Genomic DNA, 20,952 nt, shown 5'->3' on the forward strand with positions numbered 1-20,952 from the left:
CCACTGGGCAGGGGAGAGTGAAAGGGAGAAAGACTTTCTTTGGTGGGGACAAAGGGGCACTGACTGTTCCTGGCCCCCAGGCCCCAGGGCAGATGGCTCCAGTCCTACTACCCGCCTGTACCTGTCCCCATGCTGGGAAGGGGCCCCGGGTGGGTGTCCAGGTGGTTTTCTGAGCTAGGGTGGGATGAGGGATCGGACCCCCTGGTGAAGAAAGGACAAAGCCCTGGTCTTTGGAGAAGACGTACGATGAGGATAAGGGATGGAGGGGGATGTCCCCCTCCTCCCTGGGAGAGGAGAAAGGAAGGCAGGAGGGGAGGACCTGAGGAAGGACCGGGCTGTTTGGGTGTCAGGGGGAGGGGTGGTCCGGAGAAGGAGAGAGCAGGGACAGAGGTTTCTTTTCTTTGGGTTTTATCAAGTGGAACTTGAAAGGCAACATTGAACCTGAAGGTGGTTTTCTGATAACTTCCCTTTGAACTTGAAGTTTGGTTTCGATAAGCCTGGCCGGCTTGCATCTCCAGCCAGGACCTCGGCAGAGGGAGGCAGCAGCTTTGAAGATGGAGCTGGCCTTTGTTTTTCTTTCTTCTTTTTCTTTTTCTTCTTCCCATGATGGTGGCAGCTCTGGCCCAGCAGTGCACCGATAGATTTGAGATGGAGGGGTCAGGGTGGCGCAGGCTGTATGCTTGGCTGTCCTTGGGTCACTGGCCAATCTCCCACCTGACTTCCCTGGGGCTCGGCGTCACACCAGAGCGGGACAGCTCCTGGCCATGGAGGTGTTTGCTTTGGAGGAGCAGGGAGGGCTGGACTTGGTTTCATCCACTACCCCGGGAGCGGTCAGCACCAGTGACCTTCCCCTTACAACCACCCCAGTGATGAGGATGCCAAGTGCCCCCACCCCGGAGGAGCCGGATCTTTTAGGTTTATTCTCATTGGCCTCATTCTGTGAAACGACCAGGGAGGAGCCAGGGTCTGTGATCTCTAGCCAGAGCCCCTGACAGCTCTAGGGAGTTGCTGCCTTGCTGTGGGGACGTGCAGAGCTGGGGGCTCCCTGCATCCCACTGGGTGTAAAGAGAAGGATGGGGACACCCGGCAGTGGCTGCCTCGGCCCCCAGGCCCAGCCGAGAGGGGAGCTGTGATGGGGCCGGGTCAGCCACTGGCCGCCTTCCTGTCCCCGCCTGTCTGGCCTGTGACTGCAGCATCTTTATCTGTATCTCCTTCCTCCCTGTCCTGCTCCCCACCCAGGCTGATACGACGCTTTGTGTCTGTTTGTATCCAAAAGCCTCAGTTTTTAAAAAGCTTAGCTGCCCACTTCATGATTCCTAAAAGATTAAATGTGTCGGGACGTCATTCCCCAGACTATTACTACTAATGGCTGGACCCCGTGTGCTGGCCCTGGCTGGGTCTTAGCCCTTTCAGTCATTGCTCCTTGAATCCACACAGGAATCCTCTGGGGAGGGGACTGTTACCATCCCCATTTTACAGGTGGGGAAACTGAGATGTCTAGAGAAGTTATGTGACCTGCCCAGGGCCACACACAGTGTCGGGAGCATCAGAACCCAAGCAGAGACTAACCTCTCCCTGGGCTGGCACCAAGTCTCCTGAACCGAGCCAGGAATGGCGTGGAGTGGTCGAGAGCATGAGCCAGGTCGCTTGGGTTCAAATCCCAGCCCCGTCAATTAGTAGCAAAGCACTTAGCCTCTCTGTGCCTCAGTTTTCCCATCTGGAAAGTGGAGCTGATAGTAGTAACTGCCTCACAGGGTTGCTGTGGGGACCGAGTGAGTCGATGAACAGTGCAGTCAGCACTGTGTGAGGTCACTGCCTCATCTTTGTGCACCGAGGCCACCAAGCTGTGCCGGGCCCCACGGGAAGTGCTTCGGATAACTGCTGGGCCCACAGGGCGGAAGCGAAGCAGGAGAGCTGGGGAACTTCCCCAGCAGCCACTCCTGGGTCCTGGTATGCAAGGGTGTGTGAGTGCGGTGTGAGGACTGGGGTTGGGGGGGGGAGGCAAAGCCCCCCACCTAGTTTCCTGGCCTGGTGGCTGCATTTCTCCAGGCTCCTGACTTCCCAAGAAAGTCCACCCATGGTTGGGGCCACTGCCCAGTCATCTCAGCTCCTTACATGGCCCTCCTGGGCCACCCTGAGTCAGGCATAAGGGGACAGTTCCTCAGGTGGGAGCCAGGCCCCATTTGCTCCCCTGTAAAACAGGACAACAGAATCACTGCCCCAGGGCAGCTGAGGGAATCTAAAGAGAGGCGCTGTGAGGCTGTTTAGGAAAGCACATTTTTGAGCAAACTTGAGTCCCCTTTATCAGGCAGAGACAGGAGGGGCTGAAGGGGTCTTGTGGGACTTTCAAGATTTGAGGGAACCTCGTGGGCTGGGTCCTAGCTCAGAGATGACGGCTGCTCCCCTGGCACCTCTTAGGGGTATTCACGGGAAAATGCTGTCCACCGGCCCCGGGCTTCCGTGCCCACCTTCCCACTGCTCCTGGGAGGACGCACAAGGACCATAGAACCCTCTGCTTAATACCTTTGGCAGAGGGAGGACCCTCTAGGTGAGCAGAGGCAGAATGAAAGGCCCAGGGTGAGCTGGCTCCTGAAGATACCATGGTGTGCATGCCTGCGTGTCTGTGCGTGCGTGTGTGCTCGTGTATATGCCCTTCACCTACCCCAATGAACTCCATTTCTATCACTCCCCATTTCTGTCCCTCTTCCTGACCACCCACCAGTGTGCCACATGCAGGTAGCATGCAGTGTGCCCAGGCAGGTGGCGTCTTTGAGGACACCACAATGTCCTCCTGGAAGGCAGAGACTGCAGAAAGTGGCTGTGGTCCTGAGCTCCCCCTGGGGGCTCCAAAAGCACCTCTCTGCCTTCATTCACTTGCCCTTTGGCCCAGCACTGCCCTGGGTGGCCTCAGGCTGCTTATCTGGGCTGCCGAGAACAGAGGCCTGAGAGGCCCACTGGGGTGACCTGAGCAGCGGGCAAAGAGGCACCCTGGGAAGAGGGTCTCCCCTGGGACAGCCCTGGGCATTAATAGGGCCAGAGGACAGAGCAGTTGGACTCCAGCAAACCGGCAGGGCAGAATGGGCCCCGCGCCGTGGTGAGGACATCCTCGGGACAAAGCCACAGGGAGCCGGTGGCCCCGCAGCCCGGCACCTGGGCTTGGGAGGCTCGGGACCCACCTCCTCACGCTTTCTCCCTCGCCTCTCCCTGCAGTGGCCCTGCCTCCTGAGAAGACGGATGGGCTGGCCAGTGGAGATGAGAAGAAGATGGAGAAGACAGGCGAATCCTGCCCGGGCTCCAAGAAGCAGCTGAAATTCGAAGTAAGTTTCCTTTCCTGGTGCTGGGCCCTGGATGGAAGGGTTTTCTCTTCTCGGTGCTGCTTTTCGAGGAGGGAAGCTGAGGCCCATCCAGATGTGAAGGCCCCTCCCCTCCTGGGTGAATAGCCGCCCTCTGGGAGAGGTTTCTCCTGCTACATCTGGGGCCTCCCCAGCTCCGCTCAGGCCCTGGGGACTCACCTCTGCCCTCCCCTCTCAGCTTGGGGCCCCTCTCAACATGGGGTGGTGGCCAGAGGATGCCCCTGGGCTGTGGCCTGGTGGCCTGGGGGAAGGACAGGAGAGTGAACGGGGGAGATGGCACCCTGGCCCTGGTGCTGCTGTTACCGCCTGGGTGACCACCCTCTTCTCTGGGCCTCAGTTTCCTCATTGATGAAAGAAATCTTTGCTTCTAGCTCCCAAGGCTGTTCTGGGGAGCATGTGGGGACTCTCAGGTGGGGTGGACGACCAGGAGACCTGGGGCAGGTCCCTGACTCTGTCTGGGACTCAGGTGGTCAACACCAAAGGGGACATGCCCGCCCAGAGCCCACAGTCTGTCTGTCCTGCCTCCCCGAATGGAATATTAAGCTCCTTCTGTGTACCAAGCACAGGGCCAGGTGCTGAGAGCAAGACCTAGACCTGCCCTCAGGGAGCTTACCGGCTTCTCCCCGCCCTCCTTTTACCCTCCCTCCTTCCTCCTCTGTTTCCTTCATGAGATCACTAGGGCATAGCTCTGGGGCCAGCAGATGGGGGACAGTTCCCAGCTCTGCCGCCGCCTCACTTGCGCCTCCCCCCCCCCCCCATGAAATGGCGACATCTATCTTATTGGCATGTCGGAAGCATGCTGAGTTAAGGCATCTCAAGTGCTTAAAAGGGTGTTCAATTCAGAATGAGTACCTTCTTTCCTCCTTCCAACCAGTGTTGATTGACAACTGCGGGTACCAGGGAACCCGGCAGTGAACTGGACATGGTTCCTGCCCTCATGGAGCACAGCGTGGCAAGGGGGACAGATGAGTGACCCAGGCCCAGTAACTGCACAGTTGGTGACGTGATGGGGATCTGGGAGCACGGAAGGGGACAGGGAGGTCACCTAAGTGAGGCCGGAGCGCTGCGGAGTGATGGGCATTTTGGCAATCCAGACACTCGGTGCAGTGCCCGGAGGAGGGAGCCGCGGCTGCAGGCAGAGGTTGGAGAGGGCGAGTGTCTATGCTGAGCCTCTGGGCGTAGGAGGTGGAGTTGGGAGAGGTGATGCACGGGGGTAGCCTTTGGGCTCAGGAGGACACTTCTGGTGGAGGCAAGAGGAGGAGCAGAGGCCTGGAGGCTTGGCAGTGCCGGCGGGCTGTGCGGGGCTACCAAGCTGCATTGTGCAGGGAGTCGGGGGCATGTCGCAGGAGTGTGGGTAAGACAGGTCGCCAAGGGCCCTGAATGCAGGAGCTGAGGGGTCAGGCGGCATCTGGTTGAGAAGCTGTGGGTGCTGAGCTTCTTCCTGAGCTCCCCGACCCCGGGGCCCTGCAGGTCTTCTGGGGGGTGCTTGGCAAAGCCAATGCCAAGCCCAGCGGCAGAGGGAAGGCCCAGCCCCAGACGTCTTCCCAGGAAGCCCAAGTGGGGCCGGCTGTTGCCTGTGACTCATCCATGGTCCCAGAGGAAGACTCACCTGAGAGGTCCGGGGCTGGGGGGACAAGAAGGTGCACGTGACAGAGGTCACGGGAGGTGGGGGTAGTTACTTAACCCGTGTTCCTGAACTTCTAACCCGAGCCGTCTTTGGAGCCACGTGGAGGGGCTGGGAGAGGGAAGCAGGTAAACACTGTGTGTGTGTGTGTGTGTGTGTGTGTGTGTGCGCGTGCGTAGGTGTGTGTATGTGTGTGCATGTATGTATGAATGTGTGTGTGTGCACGTGTATATGTATGTATGTGTGAGTATGTGTATGTATGTGTGGGAGTGTATATGCATACGTATACGTGTCTGTGTGTGTGTGCTCGCAAGCACGCACCCGTGTACAGGCATGTGTGTGGGCCGATTGCTGTGCTGCACGACGCGGTGCCTCAGAGAGCAGAGTGGGCACTTGGCAGGTATCAGACAGGCATGTCACAACTGAGGGAAGGCCGACTTTGAACTCAGCGTGGGCCGCCCAAGAACTGCTGGAGGGAGCCGGCTCTGAGCTGCGGAAGCCAGGGGCAGGGTTGCCGTGCTGGGGCTCACTCCCACCAGCCTTGGGAGGCCGGGCACCTCCGCTCTCTGAGGGCTTAGCCTGTCCTCACGCAGAAGGAGATGTGGGCCGAGGCAAGACGTGGAACAGGATGGTGTCTGGGGGTGTCGTTGCTTGTTTTCATAGAACTGTGGATCTTAAAGGCCATTTAAGCCTTTAAGATTAAGGCTTGTGGATTCTCTTTCCCCAAACGGCCATCCTTTCTGGATCTCTTTGGGGTTCCGCCGGCCCCGGCGTGTGTGCCACCAGTGACGGAGCTCCCGCTTCCCAGCTCCAAGTCCCTGTGGTTGGACACCTCGGGTTGTGGGAGTGATGATGATGACGTCATCGCTATATTAATCATTCCAGCAAACACAATAGCAGCTACCACCATTAATTAGGCTTTTCTCTGTGCCAAGAGGCATACGCACTTATTTCCAGTTCTCCTAAAGCAGACCCTGAGACAGGACTTGGGAGGTGATCCCAGGGAGCAGCAGGGAAGGAGGGGCGCCCGTGACGGGGGCGGGGGGGAGCTGATGAGCAGGTCACAGGCAGCTGGGCTCTGTCCGCTGGGGCCCCTCGGAGAGCCACTCCGAACGCGCTCAGGTGTGTCCCCCGGCCCGGCCCCTCCCTTGTTCAGGTTGTTGCTGGGCGTTCAATCCTTGACTCCTTGGGGCTGCCTTCGGACAGGGAAGCCGGGCGCCTGAGGTGGGAGGTCAGGGACTGCCCACCGCAGCTACAGGGGAATGTGGAGGGGGCCGAGGGGACGTGGGACAGGGCAGTTAATGCTCCCAACAACCTTCTGAGGTTGATACCATCATTTTCCATAATTTATGTGAGGGGAAACTGAGGCACAGAGCAGAGCAGGGCCATGTCCAAGGTCACGCAGCTACAGAGGGCCAAGCCCGGGCTGGCACCTGGGGCAGACTCTTTAACTCTTAATGCCCCTCCTGTCCTACCTTCCAGGTCAGGTGGCCCCCCTGGGTGTCCCGTCACGGCTCCCTGAGTCACCCCTGCGTCTTCCAGTAGCGTCTAGCCCTGGGTCCAAGTGCATTCCTCCTGAGGCCACAGAGCCTCCTCCCAGAGCCCCCCTTGTGTTTCCTTGGCCTTTGAAGACCCAGAGACTGTCTGCACCCGGCAGGCACCTCTCCCCAGACCCAAGCTCCCCTGCCCGGCTTGGCCTCTCTCCCGGGCCCGTCACGTCTTGGTCATCACACTCTTCTTTTTTTTTTAAATAAATTTATTTATTTATTTAATAAATTTATTTTCTTTAAAAAAATGTTTGGCTGTGTTGGGTCTTTGTTGCTGCGCACGGGCTTTCTCTAGTTGCAGTGAGCAGGGGCTACTCTTCGTTGCGGTGCGCGGGCTTCTCATTGCGGTGGCTTCTCTTGCTGCAGAGCAAGGGCTCTAGGTGCGCGGGCTTCAGTAGTTGTGGCATGCGGGCTCAGTAGTTGTGGCTCGCGGGCTCAGTAGTTGTGGCTCACGGGCTCAGTAGTTGTGGCTCGCGGGCTCAGTAGTCATCACCCTCTTCTTCACACAGAGTCTGGGGAGGACAGGGGGAGGTGGCAGCCCCATGACGTGGCCTACGGGTGTTCCAGCCACCGCGTGATCAGCCACGTCCGTCTGTTGTGTCTGTGTCCAGGAGCTGCAGTGTGACGTGTCTGTGGAGGAGGACAGCCGGCAGGAGTGGACCTTCACTCTGTATGACTTTGACAACAATGGCAAGGTCACCCGTGAGGTGAGTGCACCCGCCTGGCCTCCCGCCAGGCCACGCCCTCGGGCGCAGGGCGTTCATCATGAGCCCGCCACAGCTGCCCCTTCCCCTTCTCCTAAGGGTAGGTGGGGAGGGCAGGAGCGAGGCTGCTGGGAGCGTCACAGAGACCTGCGAACGGGGAGGGGAAGGGCTGCCAGGCTGCTCTTGGCCGAGGCGCCATTCCTGCTGCAGAAGGGGCAAGAGGCAGGCGCTGAGCCCAGGCCTCCCTAGAGTCCTGTCCTGCCTCCTTCTCTCTCTGGTCCTGGAGCTCTGAGATCACCCCAGGCCACTTCCCACCTCGGCCAGTCTGCCCAGGAGCTGGGGTGGGCTGGGCAGACAGAGGCCGGGCAGTGCCTACCCCCACTGATGCAGGAATGAGCAGCCCCAAGGGCCCGGCCAGCAGCTCTGTTCACAAGCCCGTTCCTCCTCCCCCTCCCCTCCGCCTACATGCCTGTGTCTCTCTCTGCCCTCAAATCTCCCCCACGTCTCTTTCCTCCCTCGGTTCCTCGCGCCCTCTCTACGTACCTGAGTCTGCATATGGCGCACCTGCTGTGTGCATCTCCTATGTCCTGGGTGCGCAGTGGGCAACAGCACAGACGCAGTTTCTGGCCGTGTAGCTCCGACTGTCTGCTGAGGGAAGCAGAGCCCGAACAGTCATGGGATCACTGTAAGCTGTGACGTGTTCAGTGACGGAAATAAACAGAGCGGTATGAGCGAGATGGGCAGGAGTGTCCAGGGAAGCCTCTTGGAGGAGGTGACGTGGGCGCTGAGCTGGGCAGAGCCCTGGGCCGGGGAGAGTGAGAGCGCTCAGGGCATTTAAGGAACCAGAGGAGACTGGTGCGGTGGCTGTGTATCCAGAGAGGCAGGGCTGCAGCCGGGAGCCGGCCGGACAGCTCACGCGGGGCTTCGCAGGCTCCAGCCAGCACCCTGACTTTGATTCCAGGTGTTAAGGGAAGCCGGGGGAGGGCTGGTTTAAGCTGGCGAGTGATCTGATCTGCATTATTGCTGACTGTTGCTGCCTCTCTTTTGCCTGGGTCTTGGTATCATCCCTTCTGCCTCCTTATTGCCTTTTCTGTCCTGTTTCTCTCTGACATCCTCTCCCTCCCCAGGAGGCCCTGGTGTTCAGGTGCGCTACCTGTAACAGATCTGCATGGAGAGAGGTCTGAGATGAGCATGGCTGGCTCCTCGCCCACCTCTCGCCCAGCACGCGAGGGCCTCAGGGTGCTCCCAGGGAGAATTGAAGCTTTGCTCTCTTATCTCCCTGTCCCGGTTCAGGGCTCAGTATTTTCTTCTCTGCAGATAGTGCAGGAAAAGCTGCCAGAGGGGAGTCCTGGGTGAAAAAAAGCCCACCTCTTCCTCAGGCTGCGGTTTAGGGGATGTTAGAACAGGTCGGAGGAAGAAGCTGTGAGTGAATTTTAATCATTCAGGACTCTGTGGGGCATCAGTGACAGAATCCCAGCACAAACTACAGTAAGAAAAAAAAAAAAAGAGGACTATATTGGCTCATGTAACTGAAACTTCAGTCCACGGGTACTGACTTCAGGCATGGCTGGATCCAGAGGCTCAGTGTCTTCAGGACTAGCTGTTCTTCACGGTTCTCTTTCCTCTGTGTTCCTTTATTATCAGGCCGGCTCTCCCCTTGGCAGTAGCGAGATAATGGCTGATAGTTTCAGTCTATATCCCATGCTGTTTGCAGCCCTCCCAAATTCAGAATGTCACCTGGAGTTCCAGAACCGAATCTGACTGGCTTTGATTGAGTCACATGTCTGGTCCTGAACCAGTCATTTTTGCCATAAGTTTGTGATGCTTTTAATGGCCAGCTCTGGGTCCATGTGCTCATTCTGGAGGCAGGGGAAAGTTATTTGACCCGTGAGTCACATAGACTGAAAATGGGAGGGGGGATGGATTTGGCTCACAAAATAAAATCAGGGTGCTGTTATTAGGGGAAGAGAGAACGGATTCTAGGCAGGCAAAGCCCCCAGAGGGACCTGGGTGTTTGGGAAGCAGCAGAGACCCTTCCTGGTTTGGGACCCTGGGGAGATGGGGGATGGTTTAGGTGAGACCCCCCAAGTGCCCTCCAGCTGTGATGCTTTTTGTTGGGGGTTATTATTTTTCCAGAGCGAGGAGCTCCTGTTTCCCACCACCCCCCGCCCCCGCCTGTTAGGGAATGGAGTCATTATCTTCACAGGAGAACACACGACAGGCTTGAAGCCTGCGTAACAGAACTGAACGGGGGTGGCAATAGAGGGCAGCCAGGTTGGGCTTCTCAGAGGTGTGGTGGCCTCTCCCCTCTTCTAACACACGCGATGGCTCAGATGACTCAGCCTCTGGTAGCCGTCCTTTCTTCCCTTCTATCAGGAGCTGACCGTAAAAGGGTTTGCCCCCCACCTCGGAGACCTTACAGAAACCTTGCAGGCAGACACTGCTTTCTGATTCCTCATTCTGCTTTCCTTCACCCCTTGCTAACAAGACGGATCGTAAGGAAGTGAGGCTTTCCAAGGAGGGTGCCCCAGCCCGGCCCCTGGGGAGAGCCTTCACTGGTTTCTTTCTCCTGCCCAGCAGCAAGGAGGTTGGCTTCCCGTCCAGGGAAGACCCAGCCTGGTGTTTCCCCTGGTCTATTTTTAGCCCCAAAGCCACTCCTCAAATCTGGCTATAAATACCGTTCCCCTCCACACCCTCTGGCCATCAGCAAGCATGTTCCTGTGTGCTGGGGCAGACGGGCTCCCGCCTCCCTGAAACCACAGGCTACAGCCTCCCAACTCAGAAGAAAGAACCTGTTCATCCTTCAGGTGTTCACTTGTACAGTATTTACAGGCACCTACTCCTCTCCGTGCCGGACCCTGCGCAGTCAACAGGGCTGATTTTCCAGCTGGGATAGAAAAAGCACACTTGTTCCTAGACCCTGAATCAGCTGGAACCCTCAGGGATCACACACCAGCGCCCCAGGCCTGGTATATGATGCTTAGGTGATGACCTTGGTGGATCTCACTTTCCTCACCTGTAAAATAATGACACCTCCTTCACAGGCTTCCTAAGATGATGAGAAAGAGTGGGCAATCATGGTGGTGCAGAGCAGCTCAAGGGAAAGAGAAGGGGGAAGAGGGGTCCTCCGTGGGCCTTGCCAGAAGAGCTGGGATCCCCAGGGAGCCAGCAAGTGAGTGGCTGGAGCCCAAGTCTCAAACTGGCAGCCCCACCATCCCAGGCTAGCCCTCAGATGTTCTGGCCCAGCACAGGCAACAAAAGCAAAAATAGATGAATTGGACTACATCAAAATTAAAAACTTCTGTGCGTCAATGGACACAATCAGCAGAGTGAAAGGCAACCTATGGAATAGGAGAAAATATCTGCAAATCATGTGTCTGAGAAGGGATTAATGTCTAGAATATATAAAGAGCTCCTACAACTCAACAACAAAACAAACAACTCAATTAAAAAATGGGCAAAGACTAACTAGATATTTCTCCAAAGAAGATACACAGATAGGCAATAAGCACATGAAAAGATGTTCAACATCACTAATCATCAGGGAAATGCAGATCAAAACCACAATGAGATAGTACCTCACACTGTCAGAATGGCTGTTATCAAAAGGACAAAAAAATAACGAGTGCTGGTGAGGATGTGGAGAAAACAGAACCCTTGCGCACTGTTGATGGGATTATAAATTTGTTCAACCACTATGGAAAATAGTATGGAGGTTCCTCAAAAAATTAAATATAGAATTACCATCTGACCCAGAAATTCCACTTCTGGGAGTATATCCCAAGGAATTGAAAGCAGATTTTTTAAGAGATACTTATACAGCCATGTTCATAGCAGCATTATTCACAATAGCCAAAAGGTGGAAACAACCCAAGTGTCCACTGATGGGTGAATGGACAGGCAAAATGTGACATATCCATACAATGGAATATTATTTAGCCTTAAAAAGGAAGGAAATTCTGACACATGCTACAACATGGATGAACCTTGAGGGCATTACGCTACGTGAAAGAAGCCAGTTACAAAAAGACAAATGCTGTATGATTCCTAGAGGTTATCTGTGAGGTTCCTAGAGGTAGTCAAATTCATAGAGACAGAAATAAAATGGGGGCTGCCCGTGGCTGGGGGCAGAGGGGAATGAGTTGAAAAAAATTAATTAGTTGCCAGTATCAAAGATTCTGAAGATTTAACAAGAGATTCGGGTTTTCTGGCTTCTCTGGAATGACCCTCAGCCTGCACTGCCACATTACAAGTCAGCTGAGCTGGGTGGCTGTCACCTCCTGTGGGTGGGGACAGTACCCCAGTTGGCCCCAGCACTCCTGGTCATCCATCCATCTACCTGCATGGCCATGGCAGTGCTTGGTGTCACCTCTGCCTAAGGGCTTATGGGTGAGGGGGCAAAAGGGGGCTGAGTCTGTCCGTGGTCATGAAGAGTCTCTGGGCAGATAATCGACCATCTGTGAGCCTGACCTATAGAGGGCAGATACCTTTTCCAGAGGTTTCCAACATCATTTAAAGCAGAAAGCCTCCCCTCAGACCAAGGACCTTAGCAGGTGCCCGGAACAAAGGGAGACCTCGTGAGGGGAACCTGCTACCCCCTCCGTCACCCAATCAGGATTGGAGAGCGCTGTTCTGGTTAAGGGGGTAACTGAGGCCCAGAGAGAAGATGAGATTTGGTCAAGTTCTCACAGAATAGTTCATCTTTCTGGATGCTTCCACTTTTCCTTTTTTCATGCAGGAGGTGCTCATCAGACCAGAAGTAGATGCTGTTGACGCCCACGCCCACAGTATCCGAGGCCCTCCTCCAAGTTTACCTGTTGTTGCCCAGCATAAGAGCTTTCTCTGGTGCCTGGGAGATGGCTTAGGCTTTTCAGTACAGCCTGGAAGTCTGGGGGATGTAGCGTCCCTGGTACAACTCTCCACCCATAGCATCCCTGGGGCAATTCTCTACCCGTGAGGGATGATAGTATTTTTTTTTTTACCGTCTTTATTGGAGTATAATTGCTTTACAGTGTTGTGTTAGTTTCTGCTGTATAACAAAGTGGATCAGCTATATGCATACATATGTCCCCATATCCCCTCCCCCTTGCGTCTCCCACCCTCCTTATCCCGCCCTTCTAGGTGGTCACAAAGCACCGAGCTGATATCCCTGTGCTCTGCAGCTGCTTCCCACTAGCTATCTATTTTATATTTGGTAGTGTATATATGTCAATGCTACTCTCTCACTTCATTCCAGCTTACCCTTCCCCCTCCCCATGTCCTCAAGTCCATTCTCTACGTCTGTGTCTTTATTCCTGTCCTGCCCTTAGGTTCATCAGAACCATTTTTTTTTTTTTTAGATTCCTTATATATGTGTTAGCATACAGTATTTGTTTTTCTCTTTCTGACTTACTTCACTCTGTATGACAGACTCTAGGTCCATCCACCTCACTACAAATAACTCAGTTTTGTTTCTTTTTATGGCTGAGTAATATTCCATTGTATATATGTGCCACATCTTCTTTATCCATTCATCTGTCAGTGGACACTTAGGTTGCTTCCATGTCCTGGCTATTGTAAATAGAGCTGCAATGAACATTGTGGTACATGACTCTTTCTGAATTATGGTTTTCTCAGGGTATATGCCCAGTAGTGGGATTGCTGGGTCATATGGTAATTCTATTTTTAGTATTTTAAGGACCCTCCATACTGTTCTCCATAGTGGCTGTATCAGTTTACATTCCCACCCACAGTGCAGGAGGCTTCCCTTTGGGATGAGAGTATTCTGAAGCAGCTTGCACACAGTCTCTCCGAGGTCCCCGGTGTCACTGAACCCCGCTGCCCACGGCCCTTCCTGTGCATTCAGGTTATTCACTCTCCCTCTCCCTCACTCTTATTTCCCCTCCTTGTGGACCTCTGACATCCTAGTGTTTGCCTGAGGCTGGGCCTTGGGGGAACCAGGGAGGTTTCGGCCTTTCAGATTCCGGAGGCCCTCCGATTCCTTTGTTTTAAATGCACGTGGGTCTCTGCTTCCCTTGCCATCCAGGACATCACCAGCCTGCTGCACACCATCTACGAGGTGGTCGATTCCTCCGTCAACCACTCCCCGACGTCGAGCAAGACGCTGCGGGTGAAGCTCACCGTGGCCCCCGATGGGAGCCAGAGCAAGAAGAGCATCCTTCTCAATCACCCCGGTGAGGGCTGGAGGGCCGTGCTGGCCACGGGAGTCGGTCCACTCCCAGCTCTCAGGGAGGGTCAGAGCCCCACCTGGGAGGAGTGGGAGGGAGTCCTGGGGCCTCTCCTGCGAGCTGCTCTGTGGGCAGGTGGGATTTGAGCGGGTCTTTGAAGGTTGGATAGGGAAGGAATTCCGGATGGAAGGCCCTGCATAAGCAAAGCGCTGGAGGTGGGCCTGGGCGTGGCAAGCAGCCCCAGTAAGGGCTGCTGTGATGGGGAGTGTAGGTGGGCGGGGCCTCGAAGGCAGCTAAGGAGTCTGGGGAGGAGGTGAGTCTGGGGGAGGCATCAGGCAGCGCAGGTAGCTGCGAGACCCCTCTATTTAGTCCTGGCTGGGAGAAGCCTCCCCGCAGAGCCATTGTGAAGCTGCTGTGGGCCAGTTTCAAGGGCTGTGTGCTTGGCAACCTGGGCAGGGCCGGGAGGCCGACGGGTGCAGGAACAAGCTGCTCACCGGGCTCTTTCTCTGGTGGGACTCAGACCTGCAGAGCACCAGGCCCAGAGCGGAGACCAAGCCCGCCGAGGAGCTGCGAAGCTGGGAGAAGAAGCAGCGAGCCCTCCTCAGGTAGGGCGAGCGCGGGCAGAGCCGGCCCAGTGCCTCTGAGCACGGATTGAGCACCGGCTGTGGACCTGCCTCTAAGGGATTCCAGGCAGGAGGCTGCAGTCTACATTCTCCTCGGGGGCAGGGCGTAGGGGGGGTGGGCAGTGATTTCAGAGGGCAGGTTCACAAATCAAACTCAATTGTCCAAAAGAGCTAAATGTAGGTCCACGTTGCTTCATCCAAAATGCTTTGGGCCAGATTCGTTTTGGAATTTGGCATTTGTTGAGTTTTAGAAAGGTGCTCCCAGTGTATTTCTATCTGGGATCTGCACAGCACCCCAGGATTTATCACATAGATATTTCTGCAGGGACACATATAAATATTCATGCTAAGTGAGAGAAAGACTGTAGCTACCTTCACATCTGTTTAGAGCAAGCTTGGCTGCCAAATGGGTTGTGGAAAATCTTTGCTTTCAGGTGTTTTGGACTTCAGAATTGTGGATAAGGGGTTGTAAGGCTGCAATTATCTTTCACCTGTTGTTATTTAACTGCAAGGAAGGAAGTGAAGAGAGGGAGGGAAGGAAAGAGAGAGACTGGGTAAAGAAAAGCTCTGAGTAAACAGTAATATAAAGTAACAGTAATGTGGGACAGTATCTGCTGTGAACACGGAGAGGTAATGGCTGGGACTTGAGAAGCGCTAGCATAGGGGAAAGAGAGAAGGTGGTCCAAGCAGGGACACAGCATGGTGTGGGGAGAGGGCTAGGAATTGGGGGTGCCCAGGCTGGCTACAGATGTAGGGGGGCTGCCCTGGGGGAGCAGGTAAGCTAGTGTGGGCAGATCACAGAGGCCCTTGAAGGGGAGGGGCAGGGAGCCCAGAATCCCGCAGTGGGAGAAAGGTCACCTCCCTCCCCCACCTGCCCCTCCTCGCACCTTACACCACCCTGGGAAGGCCCATTCTGAGCTTTGGGCAGGTTATGGAGTCTTCCAGCCTCAACTCCAATCGCTTGGGGGCTTCTGTTCTCCCCACCCCGTGGGGAGCCAGGTAGACGTTAGGAACACATGGTTTGAAGCCTGGCTCTGGAGCATCCTGAAGTTTTGACCAGTTACCTTCTCCTTTGCTTTGGGCCTGTTCAAAGCTTAGTCCCTATCCAGTCCTCCCGGAAGGCCCAGGGAGGCCAGACAGGGGAGGAAAAGGAGGGACAGAGTGCTGACGTGGTCACTCCCTCCCTCCCTCTCCTGCTCCCAAGACCCAGACAGAAATTAACAGAGGGTCCAGAAGGGTTTGTCCTGGTGGCTTCCCAGGAGCTCGTGGGACCGCTCCCACCGCGAGGCCAGGGCCCACCCTCTCGCTTGCCTTCCCTGATAGGTTCCAGGGTGACAGCCGTCTGGAACAGTCCGGCTGCTACCACCATTGCGTGGATGAGAACATTGAGAGGAGAAACCACTACTTAGATCTCGCTGGGATAGAAAACTACACGTCCCAGTTTGGGCCTGGTAAGGGAGCTCCTTCACCGGTGAGGGCGGCCAGGGCAGGGCGTGGCTGGGCGGGCAGGGGCGCTGGTGGGCGAGTGGGTGTTCGCTGGCCCCCTTGGGCTGGGGGAAGGCCTAGCTTTTACTGGACAGAGTATAGAGTCTTCTTGGAGGAGATGGCATTCAAAACGTTTAAAACATTAAAGTAAAACGTGCACAAAGTCGAACAAAATCAAATAGTATCCGAGGGCTTATAATTCAATGAAAACAACAGTTCGGTGCTGCACCCCGACCCACCCCTCTCTTCCAGTGAGGACCCTGGGCTTCGTTAAGCAAAACAGTGCTCTGTCTTCATCAGCCCTCGACATCTCAGCTCTTGCTGAGATAGATGAAGACACAGTCCACTTAATTTCACTCCCCACAACGTCCTTCTCCCCTTCCCCCTGTGTTTAATTCCTCTCTGAGTTACCTCTATACGTTAAGGAACATGCTTGTAGATTTCCTTTGTGCTCCAGTGACCTTAGACAGTTTTAACAATGTCCCTGTCTCCTCTCTTTCCAAGCTCTCAGAAGGAGAATTAATTATCTTTAAAGACCTAACACAGAAACAGTTTTTCCCACTTAGCAGATGGCAAAGTTCCATTCCAGAAAAGTTTCCTCCAAGGCAGAGGGAGGAGAGCAGTCAGTGGGCGGGGAGTCGGGGCGTCGGGGTTAGCTGTGATAAGGACCAGCTGCCTCTATCAGCCTGGGAGAACTGGGGGCGGAGTGGTTTCCAGGGCACCGTGTGACACCAGCACACAGTAGGTGCTCATTAAACATTTGTTGACTTGGTTCCTAGGCTCCCCGTCAGTGGCCCAGAAGTCAGAACTGCCACCCCGCACCTCCAACCCCGCTCGATCTCGCTCCCACGAGCCAGAAGCCATCCACGTCCCACACCGAAAGCCCCCAGGCGTGGACCCCGGCTCCTTCCACTTTCTTGACGCCCCATTCGCCAAGGTCTCGGAGGTCCAGCAGCGGCTCCGGGGTGGTACCCAGGACGGGAGCAAGCACTTTGTGAGGTCCCCCAAGGCCCAGGGCAAGAGCGTGGGTGTGGGCCACGTGGCCAGAGGGGCAAGAAGCAAACCCCCCATGGGACCTGCTGTCCCTGCGGTGTCCCCATCCGCCCACCTGGCTGCCAGCCCGGCCCTCCTCCCCACTCTGGCGCCCCTCGGGCACAAGAAGCACAAGCACCGCGCCAAGGAGAGCCATCAGGGGTGCCGGGGCCTGCAGGCGCCCCTAGCCGTGGGCGGCACCGTCGTGGGGCGGGACCACGTCAGGGAGCTGCCCGCGGTGGTGGTGTACGAGAGCCAGGCCGGCCAGGCGGTCCAGAGACACGAGCACCACCACCACCACGAACACCACCACCATTACCACCACTTCTACCAGACCTAGAGCCCCGCCCCCGCCCTTGCCCCACCATATGAAGGACCCCCCTCCCCCTGCCCCCAAGGCATTATTATTCTATTAATTATTGTTATTATGACGATTATTGTTTATTAATAATTATTGTTACTCCACTAATATTCAGCTAGCCTCCATGTAGAAGATATATGGAAACACAGAACTAAACTTTTATTTATATGTCGTGGGGACTGCATAACTTACCCAAGAAATGACTCTGGGTTTGGAAGTGGCCTGTAGTGGCAGAGGCTCCCTGGGGCTCCGGAGCTGCGGTGTCCACGCAGGCCATTCCACACCCTTCCCAGCCCCGGGCAAGCCCTCGGCCAGAACTCTGCCCCATCCCAGTCTCTTCCAGGAGAACACCCTTCCCTGGCCCGGCTTCCAGAGACCCTTGAAATCTCCGAGAAGATAAACAGCTGCTACCTCTTAGTATGATTCTGATTTTATTTTGCCCTTAACGGATTGTAATGTGCTACAAGGGATTTCGGCGGACTGCGTGACCTTCCCAGCTGTTGTGTTTTTATGTCCCAACCTAGAAAGCTTAGCTGTCCTTTCTGGAGTTATCTTTCACACCTTTCCAGTGGGATCGCGCCCCTGCCCCAAACCAGTCCCATCTTTTCTGTCGTGCGCAACATGAAAATACATTTCTCGTTTTTTCTCTCCTCCTCCTCTCTTCTTTAGAAAGATACACACCCATATTTAAAGACTGCCCCTGAAACCAGCCTTCTCATTTTGGAAACCTCCGGAGAGGGAACCAACCACATAAACAAGTGTGGTTTTCCAAGATCGGGCAATTGTGTGTTGTTGGTTGTGACCGAAGATGTGGAAACCTGGCGTCCTACCATTGGCAAATATATACGTACCTACGTGGTTCTCTAACAGAGCTTTCTGTATCTGTAGATAGATTCCATCTGTCCATTTCTATGTATCTTTCTATAAATATACACTCTCAGGTACCTTTTCTGGTGTGCAGAAGTCCGTGCTTTGCTTCTTAAGACACATCCAGAGCCCAGACGTGACCCTGTGTGCCTCCTGTTGGGGCGCTGTTCATTAGATGCCAATGGCCACTTGCCTCTCATCAGGGATCCTTTCTCGAGGTTTGGGACCTGGCAGACTTTGGAGAGGACTGTTGGAGTACAGAAGCGTGGAGGGAAATGGAGACAGTGGCCAGAGTTGGGACCCTGGAGCAATGTCCTCTGTAGAGCAGAATTTTGTTTGATTGAGACCCGGGGAGGCCAGGGAAAGGACACCTGTCAACTAGTCAGGGACCCCGTGAAAAACTGATGACACTGATGACACACTCTAATTGGGTAATGGGGTGAGCTTAATAAAGGGAATATTTACATAGTGTGGGCAAAGTCTCCTAAAAGAGTAAAAGATCTTGTGCTGGCACTGTGGGTGCCACTCCTACCCCTGGAGTGGAGGGCGTGGGAGAGAGTCATCCTCAGCAGACACAGAGGGGTGGGGGCACCTGAAGGAGCCGCGACCTTCGCTGGAAGGATGCAGCCAGCCTGTGGGGACCCTACAGGGAAATGACTTCCTGACCTCACTCTCCTGCCCGCCTGTATCCTGCTGAGGCACCGTTGGCTGAAGCCACCAGGAGCCAGAGAGTGAGGGAGCTATTGATGGGGGTCACACAGGCATTCTGCCAGGGAAGAGGAGAGTGGAGGGTGAATCTGGAGGGACACAGGAAGAAAAAGTGGCTCCAGCTGCCTGCCTTTCTGCTACTTGCTCTCCCAACTGGCACCCCATTTTCCAGAGCCTCTGGTGTTGGTCTACCGTGGTTGGTAAGGAGTTATTTTTTGAAGATAGTGTGCTGAGTTGTTGTCACTGTATTAATTTTATTAGTTACTGGTGTGCCTGGGACTGGATTAGTACAGTTAATCCTTATGACAACCCTGAGGCAGCCAGTGGAAGCTCAGGGAGCACAACAGGCTCAGGGAGGTTGAGTAACTCTCTTGAGACCACACAGCAGGTGGCAGAAGTGGGATTCTAGTCTATCCCAGGATCCCTTAACCAGTGGATTTGGGCCTCCCTTGTTTAGGGCTATGGGCTTCTGTTTGTCAGGAACCAACTCAAATGGACAGGAAAGTAACCAACCCAGGGAGGGCAGGGAGGGAGCTGGCTCTGAGATGACAGGATGTGAACGAAGCTGAGACTCGCTGGTTCTTATGGCTCCCTTTCAGGATTTCTACTTCTCCCCCGACACGCTTTGCCGTGGTATGGGGACTGCTGGCGCTTTGGGCCGCACAACCTGATGGAAAAGGATTTTCCACTAGGGCAAGCCCAGGGAAGGATTCCAATTGGCTGGGCTTGGATCCGGTACCCATCCCTGGACCAATCACTGTGGCTCCCCTGGAGTCACACGTCCAGCCGGTGGAGAGGGGGAGGGGCCTGTGCCAGAAGAAGGAAGAGGAGGGGTGCTGAGCAGACCAGAGCAGATGGTGCCCCAGGCCCAGAATTGCTGCAACCATGGAGACAAGCCAGGCATTGGGTCCACGCAGGGAGCCCCTCTGTGGCCTGGTGGGCTGAGAGCGTTTCCTCAGCCTCTGAGAAGAGGTCCCTGCCATCTCTCCCAGCCCCACACCTGTCAGGGTTCTGTTATTTCTTGGTACCTGGAATTTACCTAACTTTAAAAAGTAGTAATGTGCACATGTAGAATATTCAAATAGTACACAAAGGTGTACAGGAAGAAGTACACATCCCTCTGACTTCCCTGACCCCAGCTTCCCGGGGCCTTTTGGATGTGGCGTGGTGGTGTGAGCACAGATGTTGGTGCCCAGCCGCCTAGTTCAAATCCTGACTCCTTCCCTTGGTAGCTCTGTGTACTTCTCAAGCCTCATCTTCCCCTTTATAAGGGGGATCAGAAGAGACCTACCCCACAGGGTTGTTGTGAGAATTCAGTGAGTTAAAATGATGCCTGGCCCACAGGAGCACTATGAAAGTGTCACTGCCATTTTTGTTATAAGAATAAATACATTTAAATGAGATATCTCCCCATTTAAATTCTGTTGATTTTTTTTAAAGGCTTTATTTTTTTCAGAGCAGGCTTAGATTTGCAGCAGAATTGAGAGGAAGGTGCTGAGATTTCCCATATACCCTCTGACCTCTGCATGCATTGCCTACCCCATTGTCAACATCACTTAACAGATAGTACATTTTTTTACCAAGGAAGGACCTATATCAACACATCATAATCACCCAAAGTCCACAGTTTACCTTGGGGCTCACACTTGCTGTCGTACATTCAATGGGTTTGGACAAATGTATAATGATGTGTATCCATAACTATAATATCGTACAGAGTATTTTCACTGCCCTAAAAATGCTCCATGCTCTGCTTATTCACCTCTCCCCCACCCCCAATTTTATTTCCAAAAATATTTCAAAGTTTGAAACAGAAAACCGTGTAACCGTGAAACTCACCACCCAGATTTTACAAATGCTGACATTTTGCAGTACTTCTTTCAGATCTATTTTTAAGAAAGAAAACATTGCAGTTACTGCTTAATCCTCTTCCCACCACACCCTTTTATTTTTACCCAAGGAGTAGCATAGTATTCATACTTCGGCCCTTTTTCTCTGTGACCTAATGTATTTGAAGAGCTCCCCGCATCCGTCACAGAGCTCTGCCCCCTCCTCTCTAACAACTGCTCAACCCTCTCTTGGTCCAAGGCGCTGTCGCGGGCTTGCCCATCCCCTCCTGCAGGCAGGTGGGTCTCATCCTAGGCCGTGGCACATCCTTGTGCCTGGCTTGTCTCAGTGCCCACAAGCCGGAGCAGTGGCAACAGACTGCCAATGCGGAACAGCTGAGTTCAAGACCATGTGTGATTTCAATGTTGATCGGTTGTAAATGAGCTCTATAAGAAGTTGTACCAAGTAATTGGAAGTTGAAGGAAGAAGAGAGAGGGGGGAAAGAGGGAAGGAGGGAGGGAGGGAGGGAAGGAAGGGAGGGAGGGAGGAAGGAAGGAAGGATGGAACGAACGAACGGTCAACCATGCTTCTCGGTGAGGTTTTGAGCACATTTTCCTGCAGGCTGGCGGGGGTGAGTTTTGTCTTGTGTGCAAA

At 54.6% G+C, this 20,952-nt stretch overlaps 1 protein-coding gene across 2 annotated transcripts in view; it reads left to right on the forward strand.

The window, feature by feature from the left end:
* Positions 1–17,845, forward strand: part of NKD1 (NKD inhibitor of WNT signaling pathway 1) — an 85,535-nt gene extending 67,690 nt beyond the window's left edge. For both annotated transcript variants that reach the window (XM_059905019.1, XM_059905020.1), the window contains 6 exons: positions 3,211–3,317; positions 7,136–7,231; positions 13,254–13,401; positions 13,916–14,000; positions 15,342–15,469; positions 16,283–17,845. In XM_059905019.1, coding sequence (XP_059761002.1) covers positions 3,211–3,317; positions 7,136–7,231; positions 13,254–13,401; positions 13,916–14,000; positions 15,342–15,469; positions 16,283–16,875 — 1,157 coding nt within the window. In that variant the 3' untranslated portion in view covers positions 16,876–17,845. The remainder of the gene's footprint in view (positions 1–3,210; positions 3,318–7,135; positions 7,232–13,253; positions 13,402–13,915; positions 14,001–15,341; positions 15,470–16,282) is intronic.
* The last annotated feature ends 3,107 nt before the right edge of the window (positions 17,846–20,952 follow it).

The sequence above is a fragment of the Balaenoptera ricei genome, chromosome 19 (assembly GCF_028023285.1).
Source record: "Balaenoptera ricei isolate mBalRic1 chromosome 19, mBalRic1.hap2, whole genome shotgun sequence".
Classification (NCBI taxonomy): Eukaryota; Metazoa; Chordata; class Mammalia; order Artiodactyla; family Balaenopteridae; genus Balaenoptera; species Balaenoptera ricei.